The sequence below is a fragment of the Centroberyx gerrardi genome, chromosome 16 (genome assembly GCF_048128805.1).
Source record: "Centroberyx gerrardi isolate f3 chromosome 16, fCenGer3.hap1.cur.20231027, whole genome shotgun sequence".
Classification (NCBI taxonomy): domain Eukaryota; kingdom Metazoa; phylum Chordata; class Actinopteri; order Beryciformes; family Berycidae; genus Centroberyx; species Centroberyx gerrardi.
The window spans coordinates 16,792,865-16,807,079 of NC_136012.1; the positions used below are offsets into that span (position 1 = coordinate 16,792,865).

At 42.7% G+C, this 14,215-nt stretch overlaps 1 protein-coding gene and 1 pseudogene across 1 annotated transcript; both read right to left on the minus strand.

Annotated features, from left to right (window-relative positions):
• Positions 1-406: 406 nt before the first annotated feature.
• On the minus strand, positions 407-4,605 carry LOC139930696 (transmembrane protein 182-like). The gene is made up of 5 exons (XM_071923937.2): positions 4,453-4,605; positions 3,355-3,472; positions 1,762-1,860; positions 1,324-1,461; positions 407-865 (listed from the first exon to the last, which is right to left on the minus strand). The coding sequence occupies exons 1-5, from the start codon at positions 4,603-4,605 to the stop codon at positions 645-647; spliced, it is 729 nt and encodes a 242-aa protein (XP_071780038.2). The 3' UTR covers positions 407-644.
• Positions 4,606-5,221: 616 nt separating this feature from the next.
• Positions 5,222-12,650, minus strand: LOC139930634 (sodium/hydrogen exchanger 2-like; annotated as a pseudogene).
• Between the last annotated feature and the right edge of the window lie 1,565 nt (positions 12,651-14,215).

The window sequence follows — 14,215 nt, forward strand, 5'->3', positions numbered from 1 at the left end:
CCACCTCCCCCCTACCCAAACCTACCATTTCTATCTCCAGTCCATCCATCCATTCCTCCCTCCCACCTCACTCCTCTCCAGCTAGCCAGCTTTGATCCTGTGCCAAAATCAGGATAGGGGACACAGCTGGTTCACCCATGCCTCTCTCACCACTGCCTTCACTGGGTGAGCTCCTTCTATCGACACATGCCATTTGCAGCGTCCATGAATCAAAACAGACAGTAAAACGCTCTTGAATGAAATACAGCAAATCATTATAATTAGACAGCATTATTTATAATTCAAAACAAGGTTTACAATAAACAGCGTTGGCACATCACATATCGCTCCTTTATACCAATATCATATTCACATCACATCAATCTCAAAAATTCTATATTTTGATATAATTACCTTTAGTGATAGGTGATTTTATTAATAGAACTCAGGCAAAGCTAGTGATGGAAATGATTATTAGTCACAAAGTCAAATGAGGTACCAAACCAATGTCTCTGACTGTGTGTCACTTGATGTCCAAAGGGTGGTGCTATAACATCGGCCATTTCTCTCCAGCCAGTATTTACATCCCAGAATTGTACCACTTAGCCCCAGTGTGGGACATAAAAAGGTCAGTCCTCTGTTCTCCTAGCGGCCAGATGGCCGGCTCACTTCCTGGCCCGCAGCACGCAGCCTACCAGCATGAAGAGCATCCCGGACAGGAGCTCCAGAGGCACGCCGGCCGCCGCCACCATGAAGGACCAGCCGTACAGCACCGAAACCTGGGCGTCCGGACATGACTCGCCCCTCTCCTGGAGCACGTAGCGCTTCACGTCCACCAGCTCCATCCACAGCACATAGAGCAGCACCACAAACAGGAACAAACAGGCTGAGGAGTGAGACAGACAGAGGGGGAGAGAGACATACAGACATACAGACAGACAGACAGAAAGAGAGAGAGAGACTATCATTGCTCTGAGTCACTCCAGAGGAATGCAGGACCTATCCGTCTCTAGCACTGTTACCACGGTAGCAATGTTTACACCTGCTGTCGTTATAGCTACAGAACTGCAGACTGACATCTACTACTATATGTGTTGGGTATCTGTTTGTCATGTGACAGGTATGAACAGCTGACAGCAGCAGCAGTGGCAGACTGTGTGCGTGTGTGTGTGTGTGTGTGTGTGTGTGTGTGCATTTGAACACTCCCCTATTCCCCTGGCGCCATATGCCACACACCACAGGCAGATACTACTGTTATGAACTACAGACCAACACACACACACACACACACACACACACACACACACACACACACACACACACACACACACACATAGCTCCTACCAGCAGCGAGGAGGAAGGCCCCGCCCAGCCTGTACAGTTTGTGGCTGAGGAACGGGACGCCACAGAGCAGGAGGAAGCCTCCAGTCAGGGCTAAGACCACCCCGAGGATTATCAGCAAGGTCCAGAAACCACGAAACACTGCAGGACATACAAGCAGGCCACCATCAGAGCAGGAGTCGACTCTATTGTAGTAGCATGAGTGTGTGTTTGTGTGTGTGTGTGTGTGTGTGTGTGAGTGAGTGTGTGGTTCTTTTCTTTTCCTAGAAATTCTGTCTTGCATGATCATTCTGTGGCCATGACCTTTGACCTCCTCACTGGTTACTTTTAGAATGTTGGTGATCTAGAAATTGAAGCTTTATTGTTGTACTCATTGTAAATGCGTAAAAAATTGAAATGTCAGTGTGTGTGTGTGTGTGTGTGTGTGTGTGTGTGCATTACCTGCTGTCGCATCATAACTTGGGTGAGGCACCTGTCCTAGTGCGACAGGCAGAGGGAAGAGATAACCATGGATACACACCTTGGATTCTGGCTGGTTGGCTAAAATAAAAATGGGACATGGTCTGGTGAGGCCCAAACAAACTGCAGACTCCAAGAGTGCATCAGGGAAAAACACCTTTTTGTACTCAGCAGCTACAGAATGGAATCTATTGCCATCCCATATTAAAGAAATTGTCACTGCTAACCATTTTAAAAGAGCAGTGAAGGGATGGCTGCTGAGTTGCTGACAGTCAATCATTAATGCGTTTTTTTGAATGTAAGTTACTTTATATAATGTATATGTTAATGTTTTTTATGTCTTAAAGGATAAGGCCGGTGTTTTTTAATGCATTGCTTACCAACAAATCCTATGAAAATAACAAAATCAGCAATGATTTTGTTTTGCCAACAAGTCTCGTCCATGTAGCCGGTGCCCAATGCAGCCATGTCCCAGCAGCCATAGAACTCCATTGTATTAAAAACACGATTAAAAACACGTCAGAGAGCCATGCTGTTGCTCTGGGAAACATATTTCATCATCACGATACACCGGGCCAGCTGACTTTTTCCTCACACAACTTAATAAGCCGGCTGTAAACACTTTGCGATCTCAGGAAAGTAGTTCCGTAGCACCAAAAATAGTCCCCGGTGTAATGAAGAATTTGTTCCCATTTGAATTTGATTTGGTAATAACTATAACAGTCTGACTTTTCGTGGTAACAGTTAGCGATTTTTAAAATTGAAACGAAGTCTTTGTGAGCTGTATTTCAAGGTTTTTAGCTTACAATTGGAGCCAATGACTTCCAGGTTGACGGCTAAAAACGGTACGTGGGAAGTCAGAAAGTAACGGGAGTAGAGCAAACGCATTGTTGATTTTGTTATTTTCATAGGATTTGTTGATGATAAGCAATGCATTAAAAAACACCAGCCTTATCCTTTAAGTGATTCATGCATTGTCAAGACCTGCCCGTGCTGACCATTGCTTTTTACAACGAGGACCACAATGGAAATAAGTCTTCTTGACTTTATTGTGTGTTGAATTCCTCGACAATTTTATATGTGTATGGTTGTGGCCTAAGGGCCTTCAAACCTATGTGTATTTTAAAATCTGTCAAATAAAATCAATCAATCAATCAATCAAAAGCTTTATGTGGTTATAAACACAAAACCATGTGTGTAATGTTAGTAAATGGTACATTTTAGAGGGGAAAATAAGAAACACAAAATTTATAGAAAAGCCAAAAATAACCCAGAAATTAAAGTAGATGTCCACAGATTCTGTTTGCTGTTCTCTTTGTGTTTCTCATTTTGCATTTGGTCACTACATAAGTAAGACCACAGAATGGCTTTGTGGCTTTGAGAACTAAAGAGCTAAACCCACTTTCAATTTGCACATTACATCCAAATATTTAGGGGTGCAAGTTGACAACTCTATGTATTGTATTGTTTTGTATTGTATTGTTCTTTCTTGTTCTTTCCAGCATGCAGCCACATTAGACAAACCCCAACAAAAACTTTTTGTTGCCTCAGAAGAAAGCTTTCTAGTGTGCATACTGAAGAGAGTGGCCAAGACTGCATGTGCTGCGGGGTCCGCCTGGAACACACAGCGCCAGAAGAAACCCTCATGGTGCAGAGTGAGAGAAGGAGGAGCAATAGTCACCACTCCCTTTACCTAGAACAAAGGAGGAAAAAGAGACATACAGACAGACAGACAGCATCAGACAGGACACTCAAAAACTTTGAAGATGGATGAACCGTAAGTCCAGTGAGCTTTATCAACACATGGCTGTGTTAGCTGGCTTGTGGTTCTGAGTTTTAGCGGTGCCAAGCCCCGCCGGCACTCAGACATGGCTCTGATTATGGCTGTGAGGTTTCTGAGGTGGACTTCTGAAACACGCATGAATGATATTCTCCACTCGCTTGTCAAAACATGATTGATGGCGCTGAATAACATACAGCAACTTTATGCATCCTCTTTATTGAAAATGAGAGGTTTTGTTGTGCCGTGATGTTTCTGGTGCTCTTGGGTTAGGGAGGAGTTTGCAGGAGGGTTAGAGTCGATAAATATATCATTGGCCTTCCTCAGACATCTGGCATGAAAGAATAAACTGGGTAGGTCCTATAGTGGCATAGCTGCATGCCCCGTCTATGGAGAATGACGTCTTGCACTCTTTATACATGACTTTAATTTTAATTCTTTTCTATTCTTATTCTTATTTACTTATTTTGTTTTTGTATTTTATGTCTAAAAACTGTCTTGAAAGTGTGTCTCTTACTGTGTCAGTGTCTGCACTATGTTTTTATGTTTTTATGTTGCACCAGAGAGACTGGCGAACAAGACTTTTTGTTATACTGGACTGGTACAATGACAATAAATTGAGTTGAATTGAATTGAATTGAATTGAATTGAATTGAATTGAATTGAACAGTCTCCACACTGTTGGTGTTTCAGTGATAATTGAATTTCCTACTATTACTACTCCTACTACTACTATACTACTAGTACTACTATTACCACAGATACTTTGGCTTAGTTAGAGGTTGAAACCCAATTTGCTGGCAGCAAGCAGAGAGTTTTCCATGTATGTATGTATTTGTGTGACCGATATGTGTGTGTGTGTTTCTCTATGTGTAAGCATGTGTCTGTCTTACCTCAGTGCCATTGGTGTCTTTTTCCTCTGTCAGTGTTGGCCTACAGTTGTCGCTGGCCAGCAGCCAGTAGTCGGTACCAAAGGCCAGGAGGAAGCACAGGGTCCCCAGAACCCCGAATATCCCCCCAGCCAAGGCCGCTGCTCCCACCCTCATAACTCCACTTTAAAACCCCTTCACTTTGCTCTCCTGTTTGCTCTCTTCCGTCCGGCTACTTCTCAGCTCCTCGATTCCACCAGTGTCCACTCTCCAAGCCCTCTGCTCAACCCCGGTCCTAATGAAAACAGGGACGCTCTCCCAGCCACTCCCCGACATACTGGGAATAGGGGAAGAGAGGCTAACTGAGGAGGTCAGGGAGGGGGACAAGAGCTATTTTAGGAAGCAGTAAGCCTATCCTAGTCAAATTACCCTGGGTGTGCTGTGCATTCATAAAGGCAGCAAGAAAGAGAGGAGAGTTTGTTTGTGTGTGTATGTGTGTGTGTGTGTGTGTGTGTAATGTGGGTGGCAAGTGTGTGCATTTGTGACTGCTAGGTATTTCGAAGCTGGGTGCTACTCTTGGAGTGCCACTTTGGAAATGAATTAGATCGGAGATGCAAATGACCCTCAAAACTCCACCGCATATCTGGAGAGCCATTCAGGAGTTCATGGAGCTAAGGGAAGGTTTTATTGTAGCTGGCAAACACTCAAAATGAATAAAATCAGAGCCTGGATAATTCAGTCCATTTTAACATTTTTAATTGGAAGTTGTCCATAAAATTCCCAAAACCTTTCAACAATCCATTCTTGCACCCCACAACTCTATGGCGAAAAGATAAAAAGAATATGAGGTACTTATCACTTTATGGTGCTATTTTTATATGACTGAAGCCATTGCTTTCCATCTCTCTTGCCCCTCTCTCTCTCTCTCTCTCTCTGGCTTTATTGCTGCTTTTCATTCTCCAAAGCAAAGCTTAGTTGTTTCTTAGGTGCTCTTCCCATAGATCCTTGGTGTTGTGGGAACATCTGGTCCTCTCTGGCAGCCGGGGCATCTGGGTCCACCGGCCCAGTCTGGGCTGGGGCTGCTGGGGGTGGGGAGTCCTGCAGGACCGTCCTGGGGCTCATGGAGCACACTGCCAAGGGACAAGAGGCTAAAGTGAGTTCAAGAACCACACAATCTGAATAATGACACTGAGGCAATCAGCGGTGTGGTCAGGAGGCAGAGAGAGACGAAGGGCAGCCTGATGATATGAGTGCCACCTCCATATATGATTGACTGATTTTTATAGAAGTGTCATACACCAATTCTGGTGCCAATCCCACCTGGGTTTATAGGACACAGTTTACACGAAACAGAACAGAGAAAAAAAGTTATCATATCACAAATAGGCAAGATCTTAAAAGAACAAGATATACTTGACAAATGAAGCACTATTTCATATTTTACCTGCTATTTCATGCCTCAAATAAGAAATGAGCAAACTCAAATATCTTAGACCTGAACATAAATTGCAACCTGTTCCCATCATTCAACCAAAACACTATATCTCTGCCCTGTGATTTTCTAATAGGGGAAGAAGGCTAGAGAGAAAGCAGAGGCTGTTGCAGCAGGAGAGACAAAGCTAAAATTGTGTATGCTTTAACAGATTGTTTTCCCGAAAGGTCAGATTAATAAAAAGCTGTGTTTTGGTTGAACTCTCTGTTCAACGTTGAACAGGGAGTTCAACATTTTCCATTGTTTTCCTGTCAGTGTCCAATCCCGCAGCAGTATCTTAGGCACAAAAACACAAAGGATCATATTTATATACTGAAAAGTCCTTGAGACTTCAGCCTGGGTTAGACAATATAATTGGATAAGTTGGAGATGGGATAGAATGATCACATTCAGTTTAGACTCTTGTATTCCAGTGACTTTCATGTATTGATGAGATGTATTTCACTTTACCTGTGTGAGACCTGCTGAGTCCTGGCCTCACTCTGTGTGATCCACTGAACTCCCCATCTTCCCCCTATCACAGAGAAAAATATACAGTAATATGCTGCAGGGTGTCGGACAATCTCCAGTGTCCTTAACTGCCAAAAATATCTTAACAAGTCATTTAATCTCCCATTGAGTCTTAAAAACTTGTTTTTCTTTGAATTGGTGAATAAGTCAAAGTCGAGGGGGTTAGGGTTGGACATAATTTCACTTATTTCCAGTGTAAATTAACTTAATTCAAGAATTGAATATGAATCAAGTGTCATTCTTGACATTAAGAGAGTGATCTGCTTTATTCTGCCCGAATATACTGACACTTGTTTCAAGGAAATTCCTGAAACAAGTGAAATTGAATGGAAATCAAATAGAATTATCTTACGGCATTGGCAAGTAAGATTTTACGACTAAATGACTTGTTAAAATGGACATCTTTTGCATTGTGCGTCCATGTGTGTTTGCATTCATATACCTGTGGCCAATGTGTGTGTATGTTATATGTGTATCTCTCTCCCAGACTCTGGTGTCTACGAAGGGGCTTCCTTGTTCTCTCCATGCTGGTGTCCTGGTGGAGAGTGTGTCTGCTGTAGGCCGGTGTCTGCTAAAGTGGGAACACACACAACCCAAAGGATTGGAAGACGGCTGGTACATACCTGCACTGCACATACTATAAGGAAAACATACAAATAATGAGAAATAATGTTTCACTGGCTGTGTTTAAAGCAAAGTGTTTGAGAACAATGCACTCACTGGTTGAAAATTGGATGAAAAATGAAACGATTAGGCCGTAATAAACATACTCTACTTTGATAATAACAAATACTGATTATATTGGTACTAAAGTGGTTGGTTTGGTGAAAACAGAGACACACAAACCAAACCTCCTAATTTACCTTGTTGTTGAAGTTGTGAAGGTTTCTGGAGAGGATGCGCCTGATGCTGTCCATCTCTTCTGGTAGGAGGGGACGGCTGTGGGAACGAGGGTCGACTCTGAAAGAGAAGGGTGGTCATGGAGACAGACTTTTTTAATTTATCCAAGGATTCAGTTCAAAAGTGTGAGACATTGCATCGGTTTTCAAACAGATTCATGACTGAGGTTAGAAGTAGGGAAGGAGAATGGTAATAGACAGAGTCACTTTGAGCAGACATTCTCAGACTTTTTCCATACCAAACATCCCCACATAGATGCAAATGTGGCTGTCAGGAAATTCTTAAAATTTCCCTAACCCAACGAATTTGGGTCAGTTGGGTTAGGGACCACCACTTGAGTGTGGCATGTAACTTTCCTTAATTGTCTGGGAACCTAGGACTCATTCAAGGAACACCTGGAGGTCCCTGAACCCTACTTTGAGAAACATTGACTTAGAAAGAGGAATGTTTTCTCACGCGGACGGCGCCTCTTCGTCTCCCCTCTGCTCCCTTCTCTCCAGCTCCTGGTAGACTCGGAGGATGCTGGACCGAGCCTGGTGATCCTCGCGGATCAGGAAGCGACGAAGGTACTTTCTGTTGAACTGCTCAAACCTCTCTCACACACACATGAAATACATCACAGTTACCAGTTAATCACTCAACATTATTATGATGAGTCCTGACTCTGGAAATGATTTGAAACTTTAGAATGTGGTTTTTGCTGCCATCTGCTGGTAAATTGAGGTCTTGTTATTATCAGCATGCTCAACCAAGAATTTGAGGGAAAACGCATACAGAACATGAAAGTAAAACTAACTTGTCTTTCCAGTAATGCTGTCCCCAGTATCCGACCACATCCTCTATCCCCGCTAGCAGGTGATCTATGAGCTGGAAAGAACAGAACATTTATATATCATACCAATAGAATTTACTATTGTTAATATGCCCTGTTTAGCGGTAGATTATTATTTTTTTTTTTAAAGGGTGTTGATTGTTTTCTCTATATATTTCCCTAGAGTAATGGGAATGTGTGTCATGATTTGTGTTTAAAGGGACCATTCTACCCTCAAGTCCACCCCTGGTTCTAGTATCTACTCGGAAATTAATCTCAGAAAGAAATTTAAAAAACATATTGCCATTAATTCTGTCAATTGTGTTGAACTATTATTTTTATTGATTATAAAAAAAAGTGTCACAAAAACAGAGGAGATCTAGATTACCATGTTCACTTGCAGAGGCTGTGATAGCAGTGTAAAGTGAAAAGATGATTTACATGACATATTGATTTGTATAACATTGAATGTTTTTAGTAATCAACCCAAGAAAATCAAGTTTATCACTGTGGTTGCCTTACTTAAAACGAGGAAAGTATATTGATAAGGTATAAAGTAGGCTGCTTTTGAAGAGACATCGATGGATGATTTTGGTTTCCATATTCTCATCACTTAACGGGTAAGTCTCCCAAAAACTTGGTGTATTCCTCTATGACCAAATTACTGGCCCTCTACCTCACCAGTTATTTCTAGTAGTGTCTCACCCTGCTGTGGATCTCTTCACTGACAGTAGGCAGCGCTCTCTTCTTCCTCTTCACCTCCAGCAGCTCCACTAGCGGCTTTATAGTCATCCCCTAGAGACCAGAGAGGACCAGACTCAAAAAAAGAACCCGAAAAATACCCTATAAAACCAAACAACAGCAAAACAAAAACAAAAACTACCACATGAAATAGAGGAACTGATCTTTTCCTCAAATGTCATATATGTGATAGTCTTCTCCTAACCTGTACAAACACAGTGAAGAGGATGACTACAATAGTTGTTGTGATGAAGAGCCTCTTCTTTGGGAAGTCATCAATGAGGAAGACCAGGGAGAAGCAGATTGCCCCTCTCAGGCCACCGTAGGCGATGATGAACTGATCCCTAAACGTCACAGCGTTCCTCCGGAGCTTGTTCACCACAGCAGTCAGCAACAGAACGCCTTGAGAGGAGGGGAAATGAGTTGAATCTCCCATTAATATACTGCTGATTAAGTTCTTGGCCAGAGTTAATTTGCATTGATCATTTGTACGAGAACTCTGTTGGTGGGAATAGCAAACGTCTAGAAGTGAGCTTGTAACTAGACAATGTGGAAGAGTAACATTTACCTTTAACCTGTTTGAATCATATGAACCTTTAACCTTTAGAATTATAATCATGTCTTTAATCTTTTAAGACCCAATCACTTATCCTTGAATCTTCAGTTACAATTGGTTTAAGTCACACGTCCCGCTTTGTACGTCACGTTCCTTCTTTGTTCCACTTTGTACTGGTCATTCACTGCTGCAAGTTATCTGTTTCAAGGCCAAGTACGTCTATTGTTTGTTTCACACTATATATTCAACTGCATTTCTCTATACGGTGTGTAGCCTACTTGTTAGGCAGGCTCTGACTTTGTATGCTAACCCATACGTATGCAATAAAGAAGCTATATTACTCTTTGACACTCCTAATCAGTCCTGATTTCCTCAACAACAGTCGCCAGGGGAAATCAGGGTGAGAGACTGCTTCCTTCTTGGATAACAAATGTACTGTCGACTTGCCCTTAAGCAAGGCACTTAAACCCTCACTGTTCTGCTAAAGTTGCTCAGTGGCCAACTGTGGAAATACTGGGCCGCTCCCAGGTGCTGTATAAATGTCTGTAACTGAATGAGTGTGAAGCAGGGTCATGCTGAAAAAGAGTGTATTTCCAAATCTTCCCTGAGTAAATAAAGGGGTAAAAAATAAAATATGATAAACACGAAGCAGCACCAATTACAAGTGCAGGATATGTTTCAAAGCCTCATGTCCGTACCTGTGGCCCTCCAGACGAGGCAGAGCAGCAGCGTGGAGCAGACGAAGGGCCAGCTCCACATGTGGACATCCTGTATGGTGGACACGCCCAGGAAGATGAAGATCAACGTTTCACTCACGCTGCTCCACATCTTCAGGAAGTACTGGATGCTGGTGTTGCTGCGCTCTGACACGTTGGCCTCCACATACTGCTTCATGGTCACAGCGCACGTCACTATGCTGGGGGAGGAAAGGGGGAAAAGACGCACCAAGATATGAGATATGACCAATTTGACTTTACCAGACAAATCAATCAGTAAAGGTGATCTGTGTTGCAGCAGCACTCACGCCATGATACCAGAGAGGTGAAGCATCTCCGAGGTCAGGTAGGACAAATACGAATAGAGGAAGACGAAGAGCGGGGCGATAACCTGGGCTCTGGAGGTGAACCGCGAGGTGAGGGCCGCCACCAGGCCGAAGAACAGGCCTACAAACAGGCCGCCCAGACCCACCACCACCACCCTGCACCCCCCCAGCAGCACATCCAGCCCCGACACCGACGGCAGACGGAGGAAGGACTCAAACAGCTTGTATAGCACCTGGGAGAAAGAGAAAGAAGTGGAGGTAAAGTGTTTTATTTCAACCGGAAATACAAAAACTCTCACTACTTGAAGAACCTTTCTCTTCCGTACACACACACACACCACCTCCCCCCCTCACCACAGTGACGGCGTCATTGAGCAGCGACTCCCCGAACACCAAGATATGTAACTGTTCGTTCACGTGGATCTCCTGGAAGACGGAGAGCACGGCCACCGGGTCCACGGCTGCGATCAGGGAGCCAAACAGCAGGCAGTGGAGCAGAGAGACGTCTCCCAGAGAGCCGTGGGCCAGCAGACACACACCATACAGAGACAGGCCGATGCCCAGCACGTTCCATAGGGTTCCCAGCACCGCATACCTGGAGAGAGGCATCAGGCTCAGCTGCATTGCCAAATACGGGAATGATACTGACTCAGCCTCTGCAAGTCCCTCTGGATAAAAAACACCAGCTAAATGCTTAAAATGTAGGTTTAAAATGTAAATGATACTGCATCCTGCCATGCTATAAAGTGTATTCAACTAGGTCCAACTCTTAATTTTTGCATACACACGCACACACACATAAAGAAATAAACACACTGACAGTCCACCTACCAGAGGATGGTGCCAAGGTTCTCGAAAAACAGCCGCCCCGGCAGGAAGTAACCCGCGTCCAAGACGATGGGCGGGAGCAGGAAGAGGAAGAAAGCATCGGCACTGAGAGTTGGCGGGGCGGAGTGGCGGACGCCGTAAATAACTCCTCCCACCAGCAGGCCGACCATGATGAGGAGACAGCTCTCTGGGACTACCGCTGGAACTCGACCTGACCAGTGGAAACCTGAGGGAGACAGGGAGAGAAATAAGAGAGGCGAGGTAAGAGAGAGAGAGAGAGAGAGACAGACAGACAGACAGATAGACAGAGACAGAGAGAGTTGGTAGGAGAAAGGACAGAAACAAGGACATTTATAAATTATATTGCCAATATTGATACTTGGATTGCTCACAGAAACATTTCAGCAGCAGTGTCATGACTTTTTGAGCTGCTGGAAGAGTTACTCTGGAACCACACTGACAGAGGGCTACTCTCCTCTGCATAATATCACACACACACACACACACACACCGCAGAGTTGGGTAGTAATGGAATACTTGTAACGGCAATATGTATTCTAAATACAAAAACATGTAACTATATTCTCTTATGTTACCACAAAAAGTATTCTGATAATATATACAATTCTAATGTTAATTCTGTGAACACTTTTAAAGTGAAGGTGAGAGATTCAGAAGGCCATTTAAATAGTGGCAGGTTTATTTGGATGCAAATCTGTAATTAATTTCCTGAACTTGTATAATGGTATAATTTTTCACTTTTTTTTAATCTGTACCAGTACCCTTATATCTTACATATGGTCATCTGAAAGTAACTGAAATTAATCAGAGTACATTACTGAGTTTGAATAATCCCTTGGATTATGTTACTGAATACAGTTTTAAACATAAAGTAACTAGTAACTGTAATGGCATACATTTTCAAAGTAACCTACCCAACTGCATGCACACAACATACTGGGGGCCACTGAGTCAAACATTTCCAGTTTAATTGCACAAGTATTAATTCCTCTTGTAACATCTAACCTCCTCCAGTAACATCTAATCAAATGTGTTGGTTTGTCATGTATGAGTTGAGAAATAGCGGAGGATTACCCAGCTTGGCCAGTGAGGCCAGCATGATCCACAGCACGATCTCAAACGGAGCCTGCACATGGTGGTAGTCCACGCTGAAAACCCTCAGAGCCATGGGGAGATCCAGAAACGGGCTGCCATCGCTGCTGTTGAAGCCCAGCTCGGGGGGCTGGTTGTGGGGCTGTGGGACCTCAGCGGGGGGGGTCAGGCCCGGACATCCCAACAGGCAAGCACAGAGCAGCAGAGCGCGAGTCCACAGTCCACCCATCCTGTAGCCATGCTGGGATTGACAGGAGAGAGAGAAAGAATAGGAGAGGGGTTATAGAGATAGGGGGATGGCGAGCGCTTGCACATATACACACATACACACACAGACACACACAGACAGAGACACACACACACATGCACACAAAACATTCAACCCAGCCGCAACTCATGCAGCCACTAATGTGCACAGGAATCCCTGAGCTAGCAATGATACCCAACCAGCAGTAATGAGCTCAAGGGGCATGCAACACACAACAAATAGTACTGAGGTGTTTGGCTCAGAAGTAATAGATTTAATTTCAATCAAATAAGCAAGTTACAATGAAACATTACTTTTTATGAGAGTAATGATTTACAGTAGTTATGTTACTTTTGATTTACTACAATCCCGTGGGGGAAGAAATACACAAAGGCTTTAAGTAAAAGTCAAAGTGCCCTGGAAAAATAGCGCTCTGGTGAATTTGAAAGTCTTCTTTTCAAAATACTTAAGTGATATTTCACTTTAGAAGCACATCTACAGTTTTAGTGCACGTACCTCTACAGGAGGTCATGAATGGTTCACTTTGAAATGTGTCTGCTCTGGGGAGTTGTAGCCAGCACCACTTTCTTACTTTGATACTGTTATATACTGTATTTCTAATACTTTATAGACTTTATAGACAAAGAAAAAAATCATAGGATGTAGAATATATTATTAGAGAATATAGAATAGGCTACTATGAAACAATTTCATTACAAAAAATGTGTACGTTTTAAAAGGTACAATTGCCAAATGTCTATGTTCTCAAATAAAGAAATATTTTTTGAGGTACAAGAGGATTTGGTTTTGCAACTAAGACAATGTCTTCTCCTTCCTGCCTTTTGGGGAAAATGTTATTATCAAATTCAGTGGTCTATCACCAATCTAAATATTGATAATTTCAATAAACTTGCAATCTACTAATTGTCATGGTTAAGGTGAGCTGTCTGTAAAAAGTAATTTGAATTTCTGTTGTTTTTTACACAAAATGAAGAGAGTACATTGCTTATAAATACAAGTCATTCACATTGCAAATTGGCTCTCAACACTAAAATATGTTGTCTGTGCAGGCTTAAGACTCTTATTAATTTCGAAAATTTTAAACAGATGGCATGTGAAAATATTTATTTGTCTTCAGTTATAAAATCTGTTGCTGCTTTTGGAAAGATGTTGAATGCTTTTCTCTAGTCCAAGGGAACAGATTGAAGGGAAATTGTCCTTATCTAAAAGCTGTTTTCAAGGCGAGAAATAATGAGAAGCCATGCTGAAATGTCATTCTGCAGCATAGTGCATTCAGAGTGGATAACTTTTGAAAACGCTTTGTCATCTGAATGCTAAATTGGATAGCTTACGTTTGAAATTACAAAGCATGACAAAAATACAGCAAATAAAGCAAGAGCAATTACAGAAGGACTAATAGAAGATATTGGGAAATTATTTTCCATTTAAAAACTAGAGCTTTAATATAAATAGACACAATGACAGATTTGTGTTTCCTTCTCAGACAAGGAGAAAAATTCATCTTCTCTTGTGGCCAAACAGGCTTT

Bases quoted from the DNA above. Each gene is read 5' to 3' on its own strand.
- LOC139930696 (XM_071923937.2), bottom strand. From the start codon at position 4,605: ATGAGGGTGGGAGCAGCGGCCTTGGCTGGGGGGATATTCGGGGTTCTG. The intron at 1,861-3,354 runs GTATGCACACTA...TTTTTATTTTAG, and splicing joins AGTCTTGGCCACTCTCTTCA to CCAACCAGCCAGAATCCAAG. The intron at 1,462-1,761 runs GTAATGCACACA...TATGTCCTGCAG, and splicing joins AAGTTATGATGCGACAGCAG to TGTTTCGTGGTTTCTGGACC.